We start from the raw sequence: 21,889 nt of genomic DNA, 5'->3' as shown, positions 1-21,889 counted from the left end.
ACAAGCTATATTAGAGGCGTTCCCCGTGAAGATAAAAGTATGTTAAATATAAAATACGTACAATATTAGTTGAATAACCATTGTTCAACCGACTTATGATGCTTAGAGCGACTATAATATTGAAAATGAAAAAAAGTTAATTATCTTTAAGATGTGCTTCGAATAGTTGGAAATTAGGACCAAAGTTATCCAACCGAAAAAGCCCATAGATAGTCGCTGTACGGAGTTGACAAAACAACCAATCACATCTCTTATTTCAGTTCAGGGTCAGGGACTATCTCTGGGAATTCCCCAATTTACGGATATTGACATCACGGGTATCCAAAATAAGAAATTGATCAAGAGAAGGAAGAGAACGTGTAACCCTGGACATTACAGTAACCTAAGTATGTAGAATACATTGTCATAACTGTCACAGCGTCGCTTAGATGATATGCTGTGAACAGGAGATGTAAAGGTAGTGAGAAAATGTTGAATAAGTTTGTCAACTTGGCCTGAAAGGACATACAAAATCATACATCTCTCGTTTCCTGTTTGATATCGAAAGTAACATTATATCATTCTGTTTCTTACACTTAGATTAACCATGTTAACTAGTCACAAGACGTTATGAAGAATGGCTACCAACGTCTAAATACAATTATATTGACAAATAAATTGATTTTGTTAAAGGATTGGTGTTGAATACCATCCAGAAATCATTTGTCGACACTAACTCAAAGATTGTGCCAACTCCCCCTCATGCCTCAGGGACAGCATGATAAAAATAGAATTGAAAGTCATATTTGTCAGTGATGTAAACAAATGATTTTTTTTTCAGTTTTCACGTGTTGATCATTAATGTGGTGTAAGGTTTTTGTCAACATATGCTGAGAATTCCTATGTATACAGCTGGACAGTCAGTAAGCACATACTGATGAGGTCCTTCTTTCATGCACCTGAAGCGTCTAATTCACAAAGTAGCTTCATATCAGAAACCTAAGCTTCACATTGTGTATTGTTGTGCCCACCAAACATGCCAGTATGTCTGTACAAAGAGAAACCATGTTTGATGCAAGGAACAATGATGACAAATAGGCACAGTATCCATTGTAACACTCTGGTATTTTCTACCTACAGGATCTTACAGTAATAGTGCATCCTATGTGCCTACAAATTGAAAATGAATACAAAAAGTTAATATTGTAAGTTATTGGAGACACAAAAAAACGAATGCTGTTCGAAAATTTCCCTCCTGCGACCACCTTGAAGAGTTTGTCAGAGCCTCATGCAGAGGGAAATCGTATCTGAGTAAATTTATGAAAAGATCTGATTTTAATGATCTTCAGATACAGCTGAAATACAGTTAACAGTGACATGTAGATATGCAGAACCAATGCCATTCATTTATGTTTTTAAAAAGAGAGTTATTTGTGTGAAACCAGGCCTATGTAGAAGATGCTGTAGGACACACAGAGCAGGATGATGTCTAGCAACGGTGTGCAGGAGACGGGGGTAATGGTCAGGAACAGTACGGTTATCAGCAACGGCCTGTCCCCTGACTTTGAAATTCTCTCCCATCCCCATTCCTCTACGGGGTCCCAGCCTCCAGCCAGCCTCAGTCAGATCAACCCCCTGGGGATGTCGCAGACCCCCAGCTCCCTGACTGACGTCACCCTGGAGCAGGCACTGGCTAGAGTGCATGATCTGTCGCGGGAGAATAGCGACTTAAGAGGTACAGTATTTCAGTTTGCTTGGGGATCTTTTTCAGCATTTTGATGTTTAAGATCAGATATTTTTGTTGTTGTTCTTCCTGAGTTTAGTTTCCACATAACTTATGAATGCAAATATTAAAAGACGACATCATGACTGCGTGTATATCTGAATACCTGACTAATAATTTTACATGTTTTAAGCAAATTAAACAATTTATGGGAATTTGCAAGAAATCAGGAACGATTATATACCAGGGATTGAAATTCCTCCTATTTTAGTGCCAATGGCACGGGCACGGGTGGCTCAGTCGTCCAAGGCGCCGCGATTTGCTGTGCACAGTTGCGTCCCTTGGGCACGCCAGAAACCTATGATTGTGGGTCCGAATCCCGGTTAGGGATTAAACCAAACTCACTCACCCAATTGTGTCAATGGCACATGTATACTCGTAATGGTACAGTTCCAGCGCTGGCCTGTGGGCCCATGGCAGGTAGTTTTTGTGTCAGTCATATAGTTTCAAAGTTGTATGTGTCCTTAAGGCCTGCAAATGTTTGAAGGGTACACTAAAAAATCATATATCTTAAACAATGTCATGTGACAATGTTTATCATATGAAACCAGAAATAATTATTCTTTCAAACAAATAACCATGACAAACAATGGGATATGATGTGATGTGCTTTATGCAGAATATGATTCACAAAATAAACCTGGGAATAGAACAAGGACTGGTCGGCTCGGAGTCAGTATACTGTGTCTTAGTGGGGTATCCAACTTAATTAATGGTATGATGTCTAAGTGGGCTAGCACTATAAAATCGGCATTAGTCTGGACTATAGTGAGTACGGTTTTACGCAGCTTTTAGCAATATTCCAGCAATATCACAGCGGGGGGTGGGGGAGACAAGAAATGGGCTTCACACATTGTACCCAGTTGGGAATCAAAACCAGGTCTTTGGCGTGACAAGAAAATGCTTTGACCACTAGGCTACCCGACCGCCTAGGGACTAGAACAAGCAGACACACACACATGCATGCACATCATTTTAAGTACAAAAAATGTTTTGCAATAACCCATTTCACATCTTGGCAACTTTTACCAATCCTGATTTCAAAACTCTCATTGCTGAATACAAAACGTTGGATATAACTTTCTTCAGAGTTTAAGGTTGATGTATTGACTGTCTGTTCTACAGTTTCACTGCTTGAGACACAGTGTCCCTCAGTGGAAGTGATGTCATTGTACATGTTGTAATGGAAGCTAGAGGAATAGGACTTGGGTTTACAACATGTGTTTCCTAAACTGGAAGTCATTTCGGTAGAGTGAAAATACATTTAGGTTCTTTCTAATCCGTTTAAAAGAATGGCAGGCAAATGGAAAAGAAATTAATTTTATTTGTTTGTTTGTTGGGTTAAGCTCGAGTTGTTTGATGTGTTATCAAAAAGTCCAAAGGTTGTTATGGTTACATGGCAAATATGTATTTGCCATCAGATTACCTGAAGGACAACAATGAGATGATGAAGAAGCAGTACGAGGCGCTGGCAGAGTGGAAGAAGAAAGTCCACGACGCCAACATCGCCAACCGCGACAAGTTCGACCAGACGAAGGCGCTGATCCTAGGACTGCGGAAAGACAACGAGGAGATGTTGGAGAAAGTCCAAGAGCTGGAGACCAGCAAGGAAGAAAAGATGGTAGAGTAATATTTCCTGAAGGGTTGGTTGGTTGGTTTGATGTTTTACGCCGCACTCAGCAATATTCCAACTTTATGATGAGGGTCTGTAAATAATCAAGTCTGGACCAGACAATCCAGTGATTGATATCATGAGCATCGATCCACGCAATTGGGATTGATGACATGCATCAACCAAATCGGGGAGTCTGACCACCCGATCCCGTTAGTCCCACTTATGACAAGCATAGTTGCCTTTTGCGGCAAGCATGGGTTGCTGAAGACCTAATCTACCCTGAATCTTCACCGACCATTTCCTAATGGGGGAGAGAGTGTTGGAAGTTATGGCTAGTCCAGGTTGCATGACTGTATTTTGATATAGCATTTATTTGTTTGTTGTTTAATGCTGCATTCAGCAATATTCCAGCCATATGACAGTCTGTAAATAATCAACTCAGGAGCAGACAGTCCAATGATTGATATCATGAGCATCAATATACATGATTGGGATATGATGACACGTATCAACCAAGTCAGTGAACCTGACCACCCGATTCTGTTGGCAGGGTTAGTTGCCACTTAAGACAAGCATGGGTTGCTGAAGACCTATTCTTCCCCGGATGTATAGCATTACGCATGTTAAGCATGTTAAGAAGGATAACTACTCACTAAATTTGATAGCTGTATCATAGTAATCATAGCATTTTTATCCCTGTGCCAGTTATGAGGTGAGATACGGTTATCAAATCTTATCAAATTACCGTATTCGACGTAATAAGCGCCCACGGCGATATTTGCTAATATATTAGCTAGTGAACAATCCGAATTGGCACCCCTTCCGATTGATCAATGTACACAAGACTTTTTTTTTCGCGTATAATATGCACTCGTGTGTTAAATGCACCCTCAATCGTGGGCAATTAAATTCTGGAACAATACATCTGTCGTACATAAACTTTTCAGGCTGTCAGCATAAACCACGAAATGTAACTTTCAAGTCTGTTTTTTTCACCAAAATAATATTCTAATAAGAGCCCCCTATTTCTAATTTTATTACGTCGAATACGGTATATCTTTTACTCTGATTTGATACCTCTCTGCGTGAAGATGTTACAAGCACTTCACAGGAGGTCCTAGCAAATCAGTGTCAAGGTTTCTAAATTCTTAGTACGAAAGCGAAACATTCAGAGGAAGCTTCTCGATTTCTTTATCTTGATTTGAAAATACATTGCCAGTTCCAAATGGAAATAATAAAAGCTGTGCTATTACATTGTTGTGAATACCCTGTATAATCGAAGGAATATTTGAAATCTGTGTTTGTTTACATTTGTTATGTCTAAATTTCCACTCAAGATGGTAAATAAGTGAAGCAGAATCAATCAGAAAGCTGACATCTGGTTGGCTCAAGAACCCACGCATGCTTCATTAAGATTAGGAGGTTAACTCAAGGTTCACCTGGCAGGACCTCTTGGGTTTGTCCTGCAGCTGGGTATCACACGTAGACATTGATTTTGGTGAGATTGAGCCTTTAGTTATCCTGGTATGTTATGGCCATAACAGAATCTGTTCTGTATTTCTTCATAACACATTTAGGGGGGCCCGGGTGGCCCGGGTGGCCCAGTCATCTAAGGCGTGGCGATTCGCTGTGCTGAGTTGCGTCCCCTGGACACGCCAGAAAACTATGATTGTGGGTTCGAATCCCGGTTCACCCCGATTATGTTTCTAGGTTTTTCAGCACCATACCCGTGCTCGTGGGTTTCACCGAAGTGTTAAACGTCTGAGACCTGCATCACTTCGGTCTTTCCTCCCACATTAAGCTGACACGCCAAGATATAACTGGAATAATGTTAAAAGTGGTGTTAAACCCAACTTACTCACTCACTCACTCACTCATAAAACATTTACAACTCATTCCAGTGGTGCATTTTGCGATAAATGGATTTTCAAATTTCAATGATGAATGTCGTTTCAATTATTTGTGCAGTTTGTTTATAAAACAGATTTTCTATTCCATTTGTTTCCACTTAGAACATCTAGATACTTGAAGTATGATATTAGTAGTGAGATTATGCGTTTTGCTCATTGATTTAAAATGGTGAATAAAGTCATTTTCATCAAACCCTGATACAATGAATTGAAAGTTGAGATATATGTATATTGACTGTTGCAAAGTAAAATGAGAAATTGAATTCTTTGGAGGCCTGTGAAGATCTGGGTCAGAATAGGTTTTTAACAACCCATGGTTATCGTAAGAGGTGACTAACGGGATCTAAAGTACTCACGGAAATGAAAAAAACCTGTTTTTCTCAATTTAAAAATCAACACAAAGTGTTACGTAGCTGTAAATACGAAATAACAAAATAACTCGAAAAGTACTAGTCTGGATTTGCTAGTTTGATCTCAGTGAACAATACAAAAAGTACTTTACAGGAGGTAATTTGTCGGCACTTTCAACATTCAAAAATAAAACTAAGTCCATATTGACATATCAGAAACAGACTATAGGCATTATGCACCTGTTCTCACCTGTCGTCAAGGTGTCATAGGTCACCTTGATCTACTTACACCTGGTTATGCCCTGTTTCACAATAGTCTGTTTTATTCACATTTTTACACACTTTTACGTGTAAAAAGGCATAAAAACATTTGATACACTCTATTTGTGCCACGGCCCAATTAGTACTAATTTAGTTGTTTGAATATTTACATATTTTGTATATTAACTGCATTTATTTAAGATCTGAGGTCGAAAAAACAGGTTTTTTTCATTTCCGTGAGTACTTTAGCTCGCCCACTTGGTTGAGTCATGTGATCGTATCCCAATTGTGTGGGTTGATGCTCATGGTATCAGTCACTGGATTGTCTGGTCCAGACTTGATTATTTCATAGACAGCTGTGGTATAACTGGAATATTGCTGAGTGTGGCGTTAAACAACAAACAACAAACAAGCAATTCTGTTGAACAAGATTATGTTATTAACAATGATGTTGAGTGTTGGTTGTCCCTCGTGATGCCTGGGGCTGTCTGTGTCTGTTGTACACATGGTCCAGCACGGCAGGCCAGACTGTCTATGTTATTTTTAACAGATTCTTTTTATTATCCTGGTTGGCAGATGGGGAAAAATATGAAGACTAAAAGTTTCCAGTGGATGCAAGGATTAGTAAAAATTCCCAAATTTGAATTAAATTTTTTCCAATTCCTGTTATTATAGTTATAACTAATTCTGTGGACTTGTAGAGGTGATTTGCGTTTCACTGGAACCAAGACTGAGGAGGAGGAGGGGGCTTTACTCCTTCGTTTAACGTTATTTGCATTGAATTCAGTGTGCAATACATATGAATATTATGAATTTAAGAAAATAAGAACTTTTAAGAAATCCTTAATTTTTAACAAAATACCATTTTTCCCCCAATCTCATTAAAATAAGCTACAGCTACAGCTAAACAAAGATCTGAGGACATCCCATAGCGGGTCACGTCAGACAGACCTTGCACGAACTGTGACCCACCAATGGAATGACCAATCAGAAGGCAGCTCTCTCGTGCTTTATGGCACAAATTTTGAAACATATTTTGACAAATTCTCGATTACAAATTTGAAACCTAAACAAAAGAACATATGTTATGGCTAATAGATGGTCTAGATTGTATGAATTTGGTCGTTAAACCCGTAACTATCGTTCAGAGTTAAAGTTTTCGAGGTTGCATGATTAGAAATTACATTGCGACTGTCACTTTCATAATCTGGTAAGCGATGCTCTGATTGGTCGGATGAAAGGTCGTTCTGACGTGATCCCTAATGGGATGTCCTCAGATCTTTGTTTAGTGGTGGCGGGAACTGAGGTCTAATTTTTAATGAGATTGTTTCTTACTTAATTTGGATGCCAAGGGATTTAATTAGGAATCCAAAAGAAATCCCTGGTATATTGGCATGTGTGCAGTTAAGCTTGGTTATGCTTGTTTGTCTAGTGTAACCAGTCTTACAGATTAATCAATTAAGCTATCATATGGTCATTTGTTTTGTGATGAGCATATTGAACACGGAAGTTTACATACCACAGAATTAAAATTTGTACACTTATAATTCCTTTGTTGAATCCATACATGAATGAAAAATCTGAGCATTGTGTTATCACTATTTATGTATTCATTACCTTTGTACCAGAATGAGTTGCTGGGGAAGATCCACGCCCTGGAGTCCGCCAGGCTGAAGAGTGAACAGCTGGCCACCCAAGTCTGTAGCAAGGCAGAAGAACAAGGCATGTCCATGGACGACTTAGAGCTTAATCTTCAAGAAACGGTAGGTCAAGGTCATGTCATTCTTAGCTCACCTGCCTGCTGTCACGGCAGCCATATTGAAAGAGTATTTACGTCCGTTACTCAGTCATATTTGTTCAAAATGTTATGAAATTTGGCACATGTGTAGCATATATAATTATATATGTTTGCTATATTTTAAGTTTTGAACTTTATTTCATAGCATGTCATCGTTCTTTGATGTCCTGGGTTGTTGCTCATAATATCAATCTCTTGTTTGTCTGGTCTAGATTCTATTGTTTACAGGCCACCATCATTTAGACTAAATATTGCTGATTGTGGTTTTAGCACAACAAAAATCAATAAGTTAAATAAATCAAGGATATCGGGCCCTGCTCAAAGTCCAATATTCGGGCCCAAATCTGCAGCAAATGTCATTCAGAATCCCCAAATTGGAACAAAACATTTTCCCAATTCATGTAAGAATTTATAACTAATGTGAAAAGGTAATATTTACCCTGTATAACACTAACAGGACCAATCAACAGGAAGAGGTTTGGATAATTAGTGTGATAATCTCAGTGACAAAAGAAATGTGTATACCATACTTGTTGGATAACTTGTGAAAAATTACTCATACTTAAGATTATATCAGATTAGTTCAATGCACAAACGAACAATCTGGTCTGTTGTGTGAACTGACACTCATGAATGCTCATGTGATGTCATAGATCAATGACTTGAGATGCACTATTTTTATCGAGCAGGATATAGTGTGTAAAGTTTGGAAATCACATGCAGCATACAGTGATAAGAATAAATACATTATTCTTTAAGTACATTCTTCTCTAAATGTTTCTGGGGGCACGGGTGGCCCAGTCGCTGTGCAGAGTTGCATCCCTTGGGCACGCCAGAAACCTATGATTGTGGGTTCGAATCCTGGTTTCCCCCGATTATGTTTCTAGGTTTGTCAGCACCATACCCGTGCTCGTGGGTTTCACAGAAGTGGTAAACGTCTGAGACCTGCATCACTTCAGGATTTCCTCCCACATTAAGCTGAAAAGGCTGTGATATAACTGGAATACTGTTAAAAGTGGTGTTAAACCCAACTCACTCACTCACTCACTAAATGTTTCTATTGTTAGAAATTCTTTTGGCGATGAGTACAGTATTGCATTGAATGCAATTCCAAAATGCAGTGTTAAAATACCTATTAAGTCAAGAAATTGAGAACTTTTAAAAATTTCAAATTTTGTAAAAAAATAACAAATGTTGCCAGGAGCATTTAGTTTATATGTAGAACCCTGGATAAATCCCTGTGAATGAAACTGTCGTGACTTTGGCTGCAGGTGATAGTCAGTGTCAGTGCTGAGACAGAGGAAAGAATCAGTCAGCTGGAGAGAGAGCTGGAGGACAAGAATGGAGAAATTAAAAGATTGACGGAAGAAAAAGATAAACTAAGTTGTCAGGTGAGTCAGTTCAAGGAGAGCGCTGACCAGCTTCTGAGGGACCTGGAGTGCCAGCAGAAGATGAAGGAGGAACTCCAGAGGGGAAACCAGGAACTCCTGGAGAAGAACCTTGACCTGAACCTCCAGGTTCAAAGTCTCTTGTCAGACACACGGATTTCGTTGCAACTGGTGGAAAAGGCAGCGTTTACTTCCAAGTCACAAAGTGGTATGTCAGATGTAGGTCAAAGTAGCAGGCCAGAGAAGGACACGCAGGAGGTAGCACGGTTGATGGAACATCTTCACAGGAACGAGGAAAGGTTTAAAACTGAAATGGCAACAATAAGGTCACACCTACAAGGGGAGAAAAATAAGGTAAAATATTTTACTTCATATTTATCCTCCCATTTTGAAAAACAAGGGGATATAGCTATCAGCATGCCCTTCCACCCATCCATCGTCCGTTTTCCGTTTCTGGAGCAGAACTCCCAAACCGTTGAATATTTTTAGATGAAACTTGCTCAGTCAAGTGGTGATCTGGTGCCTGTTGATGATTTGGGATGTTGAGAAGTACTGAACAGCATTAGTTTTTTCTTCACTGAACTGAACGTATCCAATGGCAGTGAACGAAGGTGGGGTAAAAGTAGACTAACTCCATTTCCGAGTTGCACCAGAATGGGGGGATATGTCATCTCCTGATGGCTCTTGTTAACCTCTGTTTAGTAAAGTTTTAGTTGAGTCAGGTTTTTGTTTGGATGCTAGACAATACATGAGCCAAGCTCTTTCGATACAGAGTTTCTAAAGTATGCGGAAAAAGTACTGGGACTGCAGGTTTTGAAGCCTGGGGCTTAATTACAGAGTAACATTTCATCCAAATTTACCGGGTAAGCCCAATGCTTAAAAACGTAAATGAACAAAAAACAGGATATGAAGAAAGAATATCCCAAGTCCAATGAAACAATACTACTAAAAAAAAGGAATGTGAGAGCAACATTTTACAGTGAGTAGTGATTATCTTTTTTCCAATTGAAACTTAAGACTATGTTCAAAATTGAAATGACAGCTGTCACAAAAGTGACAGCAAACCAATATCGCAGTTATGTATGTATGTCTGTCACACTGAGTATCCAGAATATCACCTACATTAGGGATCCAATGTGTCTTGTACATGTGGAACCCTCTAACCATGCTAGAAGTCCTTAAGGTGTAATATTGGGGCAAATATAGACATGATAGAACCATGATACAACACAGAGTGAAGGACACTGGTAAGGGAGATCCCTAAATTTTTATGGCTACATCCTACATATTTTGTGTTAACCTAAATGTATTTTGTGCATTTTGAGACCATTAGGCTAAACAAAGGCAAAGCTGCTTGACTGCTTGTCTGCCTTTTGTGGTGTTTCCCCTAGCATCGCTAATAATGCCTGAACATGTATATTAGTCATAATCAGTTCACAGCAAAAACTCAGTTTACTAATGCGCATGGGTTTCCAATAAACTATGACATAATTTACAAAATGACAACAGACTTTGAAATGAAATGACGCCGAAACTGACTTGATGATTCGTAGAAATAAATTTGTTTTGACTAAAATTTTCAACTAGACAGTTGGACAAGCTTTACAGAAATATTACCAGCTCATTTTAAAAGTCCCTGACATTTGGCTAGCCGGCAGGCAATTATTTTGAACACTATGATGATCACTTAAGACTGTCTTTCACACTATCTTTATGTGACAATTATAGCTAACCACAAAGACTTCATGATTCTTAATGTTTTGGAAGGACCAGTTACCATGGTAACATGAACTGTATCCTCTCTGTACAGAGTCAGCAGCTGCAAGCCAAACTGACTGAAAACTCCGAGAAAATGTCGGCCATTGTTCAGCAGCACGAACAGGAAGTGGCTATGTTGAGGAAGGAGCACGAGCAGAAGCTGATGGAGTTGGCACGGCAACAGGACACAGAGAAGGAACAGCAGGTATGTTGTCTGTCCGTATGGTCTGTAGTTTTGTAACGTGTAAAGTTGTACTGATTGAGACTGTACACCATGAGACCAAGGGTCAAGTTGTGTACACGACAGTTCAGCTTGTAAAATACCGTACACTCACTAGAGACACATGTAACTCATAATCCAGTCATCGATGGCAATACATCGCTGACAAGTCCAGATATTAAAGTTGTAGTAGGATCACTCGGGTCCATGCAGTTGTATGTGTATCGCCGAAGGTGAGAGGTATAAATCCTAACAAGGGATGCAGAACCATGTAACCAAAGTGATCCTGCTACTACGTATTTATCTTACCAAAATGCTTTTATATGACATTGTACAAGAATTAAAATAATTCAAAATTGATAGAAAACAGCTTTTCAATTGAGCGGAGGTTAGCTTGTGCTATGTCACATGACTTTCAATGACTCGGAAAAAGTGTGCAGCTTTTTACTATGAAGCGGGGTATGAGAGATTTATTCTGCCTCTCAGAGGTCCTCATGCAACCTGTCTTGCTCAAGGCGGGGTATAAGCGATTTGTTCACCCACTGAGATATTTGTTTCCCTCCAAGGCGGGACACACAGTATTTTATCAAGATCACGTGAACCAATCAGATCTCATCATCCTGACATGGAGGAATGATAACAAAAGTTATCAGTGTCACGCTACACAATTGATGCTATCAACAGATGTAATAATCATCATCATCATGTAATAATCATTATTAATAATTAACTTTTTCATTCTTTTTTAATCAAAACTATACCTTGCTTGATGAGCCATTCAGTATGTAAAATAGTATTATTACCATCAAAAAAGTTGTTTAAAAGCACTGCTGATCCATACACATGATTTTATTGAAATTAATGTAAACAATATTGAATGAGATTTTGAATAGAATTAATGAAATACATTTAAAAAAATAAAGAGAGCAATACAATGAACACTTTTTAGAACCTTATAGTGTAATAGCCATGACAAGAGGACTAGCTTGCATTCTACAGTATGAATTTGTTGACATGCACTTTTCAGATTTGATGCTAATGGCTTGCCTCTAGGGAAAGAGAAATCAATTTTGTCTGCATGTATTATGTGAATCCCCCTCAGTTTTTTTTTTGAGGGGGGGGAACAAAGTGTGCATCAAACACAAGAAATACGTAATTTGATATAAGAAAACAAAATTTAAAACAGTGACGGCACAATCAGTATTACATCAGTGAATTAGAATGGATATCATATGAGGTCATATTATTTTTTTTAAATTAAAATATTGTGAAACAACAACATGGGTCTGCCATCTAGCTGTGCTATGTTTTCACTTCAGCTCCAGTCTGCTACGTACGACACGGACGTCCAGTCTCTGCGGTCGCAGGTGCTCACACTCATCAGCGAGGTCCATGAGACACAGACGAAGTTGGCCGCCGCCACTGATGCACACGACAAGAAGGACAGAAGGTGAATATAGAGAATATGGCCAAGCTCATTAAAATCAGATCTTAGTTCTCGCTACCGCTAAACAAAGATCTGAGAACACCCTATTACGAGCACGTCAGACCGACCTTGAACGAACTTTGACCAACCAAAGGAATGACTGACAAGAAGACGGTATTGGCCAATCAGAAGGCTTTACGGCAAATTGGCAACTACGTTGCAAAACATATTTTGACCAAATCTTGATTAAAAATTTGAAACCCTAACAAAAGAACATTCTGGAATGGTTAATAGATGGTCTAGATTGTATGGATACAGTCGTTAAGCCCATAACTATCTTTCGGAATACCCTGTGTTAACGTTTTCAAGGATGCATGATTAGAATTCACATTTCGACTGTCACTTTCATGATCTGGTTAGTGACACTTTTAGACCTTTCAGTCCCAAATAGACTCTGGCCGACCATTTCAGTCTCAAACAGATCCTAGCAGACCTTTTCAGTCCCAAACATATATGACATTTTCAGTCCCAAACAGACCCGAGTAGGCCTTTTCAGGCCCAGTTCCTAGCAGATCTTTGAGTCCCAAACAGACCCTGGCCAACCTTTGAACCACTAACAGACCCTGGCCAACCTTTGAACCACTAACAGACCCTGGCCAACCTTTGAACCACAAACAGACCCTGGCCAACCTTTGAGTTCCAAACCCAACCCAGCAGCCCTTTTCAGTCCCAGCTCCTAGCAGACCTTTGAGTCCCAAACAGACACTGGCCGACCTTTGAGCCCCAAACAGACCCTGGCCAACCTTTGAGTCCCAAACCCAACCCAGCAGACCTTTTCAGTCGCAGCTCCTAGCAGACCTTTGAGTCCCAAACAGACCCTGGCCAACCTTTGAACCACTAACAGACCCCGGCCAACCTTTGAACCACTAACAGACCCTGGCCAACCTTTGAGCCCCAAACAGACCCTGGCCAACCTTTGAGTCCCAAACCCAACCCAGCAGACCTTTTCAGTCCCAGCTCCTAGCAGACCTTTGAGTCCCAAACAGACACTGGCCGACCTTTGAGTCCCAAACCCACCCCAGCAGACCTAAGCCGTATTGGTCCTCCTGTTAAGTGTGTGATCGTCCTGCTGCAGACTGAAGGACATGGAGGACCGGAACAAGCGGTTACAGATGGATCTCAACCAGACCCGCCACGAGCTGCAGGCCATGATCCAGTCCTTCCAGCAGCGCTGCGCTCTGTCAGAACACGCCCACGCACAGGAGCGCCAGAGTCACGAGGTCACCAAGTACGTCCAGTGCCATATCACATCAGACTTTTAACACAGGATAAACACAGAATCTCATCCCTGTGTCTTTTGATAGCAAATATATCAAGTCGATAAAAGTTTGCAACTGAGCCTTATTTGATGTCAAAAGACACAACAGTGAGATAATATTTGTCATCTAATAGAATTCTTCAATCTTTTTTATTTTGTGAATAGTAATAATAACCAGTGTAAAAAGTACAGCTAGCCGGCTTCAGTGGCAGAGGGATTAGTGATGTCATTTGACTGTGACGTCATGGTAACCGATGACATCCCAATAGCCTTAAGAGCATTGTGATGCAATTTCATTGATCTCACTGAAACGATATCCCCTGTAGAAGACAGTGTGGGATGATTAAGTGCTGATATCGTGCACTTACAGAATAGAGCGATAGAATTGTAAAGAAGAAATTAAGATATAAGGCATGACTAGCATTTGGTATTGGATGGTCAGACATCTGGATGGAGATTAACAATGCTTGGTAACAAGTGCCTTCAGTCATAGCCTGGCTGTAGTGACATGATGACCACCTGTGTGGTCTTGTGGATAGAGAGTGTTTGCCCTGAGGTTAGAAAGTTGGTGGTTCGATTCCATGGCCGCATCATACCAAAAGATGGGACTTATTGTTCCCCTGCCTGGTGCTCAGCATTGTGGGGATGAAACAAGGACCAGTCTATTTTTAAGCGTTGAATTCTCGCAAATGCTATTGCAAGTGGGATTGGCTGCTATATTGTTGATGTCGCCAACCCAACATGGAGGCTGGTTTGTAACTCATATTCTCATTGGTACATTAGACTGAGTAGCCTAGCCAATCAAACTGGCTAAAGGAAATCAAGGGCAGGTAATTTGAGATTGCGAGAACCAGGGGCCAGGGGTTAGTGTAGGTTTTCCGAAATGCTCGCCCTGGAGAGTCGTATAGATTGAGGATGATTGATATTCTGAATGTATTTCATAAACCTTCTTTATCTTTCAATACAGACGCAATATGGATCAACTGCGGACATCTTTTGAGCAGTTGGTCAATGACTACAAGGAGCTTCTGGACACGTTTGACCAGTACAAACTGCAGCAGGTGGGTGGAGATAGACTATTCACACCGTCCACTTCCACATGTATGGGAGACAACTCTGCAGGGGCAGATGTTGTTTTGGTTTTGGTGTTGTGAGCAGGTTCATTCAAAGTTTCCACCTTGACTGAATAAAGATGGCACAAGTGATAACATGCTTTAATGTTTCCTCCAATATGACAATCCTAAGATAAATTCTGTTTTTAATTTCTTGCTATTTATCATTATATTATATGCTGTAAATCGTGAAATTAATGCGTCTCCAAGTTAATAACTGCTGACCCCAAGGCAAAAATGCGACTTAAAATCTATGGGACTCCAACCCCCACACCCCAGCACAGCGGACTGATACAAAGCCTGTCTTTGAAAGGCATTTAGAAGTAATACACATAAGGAAGAGAATATATGGATGTCAACTTCTTTATTATGAGGAACACAACGTTTTGGAGTATGTCCTTACTCCTTCCTCATTCACCTGATGTATATCCTTACCTTAATCCAATCTAACAGAAAATGGCAACGCTTATTGGCGCTATGTAGAGCACTTCCGTAAAAACAATAAACAGTGTTTTCCTAAAAACAACACACAATTTGTATGTTTATTCTGTTGACTAGCATTAAGGAATTTCAACGTCAATAAAATAATTGAACCAACAACGGTTCACTGATTGGTATGCGGAGAAGGTGTCAACAAACTTGTGGGCAGACGACAAGATAAAGGCTGTAGAAAAGGCTGTAGGAGTGTGATGAAGCCTATCAGTGCCTATTGTCATGTCAGCCTCTGACAAAGTGTTGCCTGGGTGGCGTTTGTCCGGACTGCTGGAGTGGTCAGTGAGCCTTGTTTGACACGAATGTGTAGAACTCTTGACCCCAGCAGTTATATCTCACCAGATGCCTATTTCTCAAATGACTTTGTTATGTACTTGTTACATCTGCTGCTCATTAAACCGTGTTTGTCTTTATATTCAAGTTGGTATTTCCGCTATCCAAAGTGTGCAGTGAGGCCGTCTTATTGTTGATAGTCATTTTGGAGACATAAATGTGCGAAGTTTCATTAATGCGAACAAAGACCACTTACATTTTTTGCAATTAATTCACGCTCATGTTATTTTCAAGATTTACATTATTCAGGTGTCATGGTGAAAAACAATATTGCATTAGACTTAAATTGAAAGTGATTTTTTGGAACTATGGTCAGCTGATAATGAGTTTTACAAATATTCCCGCCATGTGGCAACATGACATGGGCTTCATGAATAGTACCCATATGTGTAATTGTACATCATGTTTAGAGTACTGTTGTGTTTGAACTTTTATACTTCCCTACTGCTCTCCCTTGATTGGTGATGAGGTTTGTTGTAGGTTACGGTGTCTTCCCCCTTCCCTCTCTCTTCACACTGTCCACTTTCAGCCACTCTTTCAATATCCTATCTTCGTTCATTCCGTTCCAGGAGCGGCAGACCCCAGGCTCCGCTCCCCAGAACCAGCGTGCCATGTTGGAGCAGATCAACCACCTCACGGCACAGGTGATGGCAGCAGAGGAGGCCATCACGATCCGAGACGAGCAGATCCAGTCACTGAAGGTCGACCTCGCCAGCAAGAAGCGGGAGTACGAGGACATGGCTGCAGTGTTGACGGCTCAGGTAGGAGGGTCTTGTACATGGTCATGTTCAACATGACATTATCATGAACAAAGTACAGTCAAGTCTTGTTAATCCGACACTCGTTAATCCGACAATCGGCTATATCTGACACTAATGATGGGAACCGATTAAATCAGTGCTATCTAGACCAGTTAATCCAACAGTCTCGCACACCAACTCCGACACACCTAATTTGCAATGAATTGCCGAAATCACTCATTAATGAGTCTAGTCACCGAAACAGTGATCGGCGTATTCTGTGCTCATCTACCCACGAGTACACAGCCTGTGTTTTGCTCCGAGACAAATCGGCTGGTACCTGCATATCATAACGGCTGCAGAAATACACTTGCTTAACAATAAACAATTAATGCTTTAAATAAAGAAAACAGGATTAATCACATGCTAAGATTACCTCAATCTTATTAAAATCAGATACAAGTTTTCGCTATTGCTGAGGATATCCAATTTCAGGTCACATCAGAACAACCTTCGCGAACTATGACCGACCAATGAAATGACTAACATGAACAAATATAAGTATGATTCTCGTAAGGTCTGTAATCAGCCATTATTTCTTTACTTGTATATTTGATGTCCAAAACAGTGCTGGAAAAAGGTTATTTCTCATTCTTATGAACATATCTTATTATTTTAATCAGGGTTATAACAATTTTCTAAATGATGCTAGAATCATCCACATGGTTTACTAGAAGCAAAGTATGATGTCCTATATACATACAAATTGATATTGGATGCCACTTAATACAGAGAGTGTCCTCTGTGATGCAAATAAGTATGGCTGTTTGAATCATTCAGGTTATCAAAATGGTAGATGGCATGTTACCATGGTTACATACAACTGATAATTCTTTGCTGGAAATTAGCCACAAATAGCTGTAAAATTGTTGAAGCATTTGGGCAATAATTCCTCACTCTCTTTGCTGGTTAAATAAAACCACTCAATTGTTAATTCCCTTCAATCTAACATTGAAATTCCCTTCTATGACAGGCTTAAGTCTTCTGAGTAATCGACAGGTAGTAAAATGCCAGTTGCAAGCCTCAGACTCCCTATTCATCCTTTAAATTTATTACTAAGTCCCATGACCTCGGAATTTGGTAGACCCAGGTAAATACCTGCATGCAGGTCTAGTAGGCTCAAAAGCCATATCATGCCTTCATCTTGTTGAGGTCAGATCCTTTTTCTCCAATATGCATGAAGGCCTCCATGGAGGTCATGTCAGGTCAACTTTCTAGTCAGCCAATCAGCATTGAAGCCTCTTAATTCTTGGTACATGTGAGCGAATCACTCAGACGAACATAACTGATGTCTTATCTCAAAAACAAAGTTAAACAAACAGTTCCGAATGTAATTAATGAAAGAATGTGTGTGACATTGTGGATATTTTGTACACCATGATGTTTCTGAACTCCAGGGCATCTACAACCAAACTTGAGTAGCAGCAAGAGCTGGTTGTGTTCTGTGTGGGTTTTCTTGTGGTTGTCAGATCATCTTGCTGTGAGGTATGGTATCAGACTAAAACAGCAGATGTAATTCAGATTTTTTCCTACTTTGTTGTTCATCCTGGTCTGTATATCCTTGCCAGGCGGATGTTTACAAAGCTGACTTTGATGCCGAACGTTCGGCACGGGAACAGCAGGTGTCCGAGAAGGAGCGGATCCTGACCGAGATGGGCGACCTCCAGGTGCAGAACCAACAGCTGATCGATGACCTTGAGTCCTACTCCCGCCGTCAGATGAGTGAGATGCAGCGCCGGGTAGCGCCGTCCTCCCACGCCTACCTACAGTGTGTCAGCCCGGGGGGTCCCTACGGCCCCCCCCAGCCCTCATTCAACTACCAGGACAACCAGCAGTCACCGGACATCAACTACCATGAAACCCTCAACCTGAACCAGCATCCCAACCAAGTAGGTGTTCCTGGGTGGTTCCTGGGGAGGATAGGATCCCACGTTGTCAGGACCGCGGTTCTATACACTGCTGTACGCCATCATCCGTGGAGACACTGGGCTGATAGAGTTATAGTTTGTGTTTTTGAGGTATAAGCCTAAAAACGAAGTGCAAAACACATTTTTTTACATTTATGTCTCCATAAACTGAAAAATTATTGAAGTCAATTCAAATACATTTTGATGTCAATTCTTATATATATATATATGTCAAATATCAAAACGAAACAGACTGCTAATTTTATCAATAACGTACGAAAAACTGGAGACCACAGGAGGAAGTGAGTGCAATTGTTCTGTGCCTGACACTGATGCTATGTGTGGAGCAGATAGTCGCTAGGCTGTGGCATGCATGTCAAGCGGATTATTGCCGTTTGTACGATGTACGTTTTACTTTGTAAGCTCCATGAGGCTGGCCCTATGGTCTAAGGCACTGCAACCCAATCTACAGGGTTGTGTCTCCTAGTTGTGACAGGTTCCTCTGTTTTTTGCTTTTAATATGAAATTTGTCTTTTAGTTTTACGCCTGCCAGAAAAATTATCATGGGGTCGAATCCTCGGGTCAGGACTTCTGTCCATGTCCTATCCTTGTACCTGTCACATCCCTCACTTCCCCATGCATCATGACCTGACCACTCATATCAAACACTGGGTGACATTATTACATGATATATATACAAGGGCTGCAACGAATAGACTATGAGGCGAATACGATTCGTATCGCGATTATAGGGTACCGAATACGAATATAAGTTCACGATTACAATAACAAGTCAGGAGTTGATGTATTATTTGTTATATTCAGTGAATAACAACATAAATTATTTGACGTTTTGTTAATCATTAATATATTAAAAATTTATTTACTGGTACTAGTATCTGCTCAAATGCGACAATGACCTGTGACCACATTGCTGTCAAATTAAATATTATAAGAGTGTTGTCTTTGAAGAAATCTATGCATATAATATGTTCTTATGGACATTTTTATGTACAGAGTATGTAAATGCACATGATTGCATATTCATAAATATTCAATTCTAGTGGCCACGTGAATTCTAGTGAATTCAGTTCAGGAATGGATCTGGTTCGAGTGAATCGTTACAGCTCTAATATATACAATCATATGGCAGCAATATTGCAGCATTAAGCAAACAAATTGTTTTTAAAAAATATCCAAACATACGGACCATAACAGAAGCAGGATAGGTCAAGATGTAACCATGGTAACACATGCCTCTGTTATTCCGCAGGGTCCGCCTCACTTGGATCCAGGTCAGCACGAGGAGGAAGAAGTGCCCCTCGTGTGCCCCCAGTGCAATCTAACGTGCCCCGACATGGACACGCTGCAGATCCACGTGATAGAGTGTCTGGACCAAGACGACCAGCGGCGGGCCAACCACCAGTAGCTGCACTCAAGCTCCTAGCAACCTGTGATTTTAGCTGTATATGCCCAGTTTGAATGGATGAGTGGAATTTGATGATGGTACAGGTCTGTTGATGACTGATGAGGAACTCGGTGTATCATGCTGCGGATACCATAGAGTTTACCAACAACAGATACTGCACACACACATACACACCATTTTTACACCAACTTTTTAATAATTATGCTTAAAATGCTGTTTCGTGTGACTTCTAATTTGTATCTATTAGGGGTTGACCTAAGTGTGTAACATATTCCAGTAACTCACTACAGCAGTATACATATGTAATTAACAATAAGCAAGATATGGACCTTTTTTGTACATTATTCACCGGAGTAGAGTTCATATGTGGTTGCTGCCTGCATTTGATGTGCTCGCAACTTGATGACGTCATATATTGAACGACGTTATTTTTTTAGAGGGAGTGTCTGGAAAATTGCTCCCAATAGATGTTGGTAGACTATGCAGATAAATGCAATGGCGGACTGATCGCATCCAGTAGTAGGAGAGATATGACAATCGGTATTGGGAGAAAGAGTACAGATAATCTACGTGAGGATTGTGAGAATATGCGGGAAATACCAAACTGAACCCGCCTGTTTGTAAAATGGACTTGTCCGACATTTATGGCTCGGATTATACTTAGGTAGTCATCATAATCAATATTTGGGGAAATATTTTTAAAGCTAGTACATTTCATCATTAAGAATCGGTACATAATGTGGAAAATCTCACATAAGAAATAAACAACTTGTGGTCGTTGTTTATCGCCCCTCATGGTGTTTATTTGTCGTGTATGTCTTATGTGTTCTTATGTGTTCTTGTACTGTTGTGTGTTTTAATATTTATTGAGTATTTGTACACAAGCAACTCAAAATTAATCAGGAAATGGTGATTTATTGTGCGTGTTTTACACAAGTACACAGTTTATCTGGAGCCCTTGTGACGTCATAGTGTCATATCAAGTTACAATCTGATGTTAAGTCCCTGCACTAAGGCAGGCACACAGCACATCTGACCTTGTCACACACAAACTATGTCTCAATCGCATCAAAATCAGATCATAGTGCTTGCATAGGAGAAGACCTGTGCTTGGATCTGGTTTTAATGAAATTTAATAAGCTTCTGAAACTTGTGAATGTTATTTTTCTCATTTTGTGTTACTGGTAGTATCAGGGTATCCAGATTTTCCAAGCTGCAAGTTTCTGTACTCCCCTTGATCTCTATTGTTAGATATAAAGATGATCATCATATTGGCTGAAGGATGAATATGTCACAAATACCTGTCAATTTATAAAGGTAAAATAATCACCAACAATTAATTCATTAAACTGTTTCTGAAACTTAAGCTGCAGGTTTTTCACTATAGTTATAATATCATGTACCACTTTTTGATTTATTGCAAAAACATGACTGCTTTGACAAATATGACACCGCACAACAATAGATATTTCTGACACAAAACTTCATCAAAAATAGTTTTAAAAAGGATTGTCTGTTTAGATCTGTGTAAAAATAGTCACCTCATTTTGAAGAAATTGATAGGTTACACGGAGTCCCAGAAGCCAGATAGTGTCAACTGTTCAGTCATTGTCAATCTTACACACTCTCCATTGAGGCTGTCTGCCAGTAGTTTTTTTAAACACTTGAGATGTGGTGGATGGCCTAATGGTCACTGTGTTCCCTCTTCCCGGGCTAACACCAGGTTCAAGTCCCCACAGTTTCACAATGTTTGGATGTGCATATTGTTGTAACCAGTGTGAATTAGTACAGAGGCACGGGGCATTCGAGTTAGAGTGGGTCCTCAGTGCTTGTCACAAGAAGTTACAGATGTATCGGTGGTCAGGACCGGCGACATGCCTCACCTCGACAGATTGGATCATTGCTCATAGTATTAATTGCTGGATTGTCTGGTCCAGATGCGATTATGTACAGAGAGTTGTTAATATATAGCTGAAATATAGCTGTGTTTGATGTTGACTAATAACAAGC

The 21,889-nt window shown here is 40.1% G+C and overlaps 1 protein-coding gene across 1 annotated transcript; it reads left to right on the top strand.

The window, feature by feature from the left end:
- The first annotated feature begins 274 nt into the window (after window positions 1–274).
- LOC139445025 (NF-kappa-B essential modulator-like) lies at window positions 275–21,654 on the top strand. The gene is made up of 12 exons (XM_071226085.1): window positions 275–386; window positions 1,425–1,714; window positions 3,184–3,383; window positions 7,527–7,661; window positions 8,968–9,438; window positions 10,895–11,047; window positions 12,382–12,512; window positions 13,624–13,776; window positions 14,774–14,867; window positions 16,313–16,504; window positions 18,112–18,432; window positions 19,724–21,654. The coding sequence occupies exons 2-12, from the start codon at window positions 1,462–1,464 to the stop codon at window positions 19,877–19,879; spliced, it is 2,259 nt and encodes a 752-aa protein (XP_071082186.1). The 5' UTR covers window positions 275–386; window positions 1,425–1,461; the 3' UTR covers window positions 19,880–21,654.
- Window positions 21,655–21,889: the final 235 nt, after the last annotated feature.

The sequence above is a fragment of the Haliotis cracherodii genome, unplaced genomic scaffold (genome assembly GCF_022045235.1).
Source record: "Haliotis cracherodii isolate W230 unplaced genomic scaffold, xgHalCrac1.p SCAF_6, whole genome shotgun sequence".
Lineage (NCBI taxonomy): Eukaryota > Metazoa > Mollusca > Gastropoda > Lepetellida > Haliotidae > Haliotis > Haliotis cracherodii.
The sequence above is the reverse complement of the archived record's forward strand: the minus strand, read 5'-3'. Positions and strand labels throughout refer to the sequence as shown.

What these genes read in the sequence shown, in the direction of transcription:
- LOC139445025 (XM_071226085.1), top strand. Translation starts at nt 1,462, where the DNA reads ATGATGTCTAGCAACGGTGTGCAGGAGACGGGGGTAATGGTCAGGAAC. An exon ending in CACGACAAGAAGGACAGAAG is followed by an intron (nt 12,513 to 13,623) that starts GTGAATATAGAG and finishes GTCCTGCTGCAG; the next exon opens with ACTGAAGGACATGGAGGACC. An exon ending in ACCAGTACAAACTGCAGCAG is followed by an intron (nt 14,868 to 16,312) that starts GTGGGTGGAGAT and finishes ATTCCGTTCCAG; the next exon opens with GAGCGGCAGACCCCAGGCTC.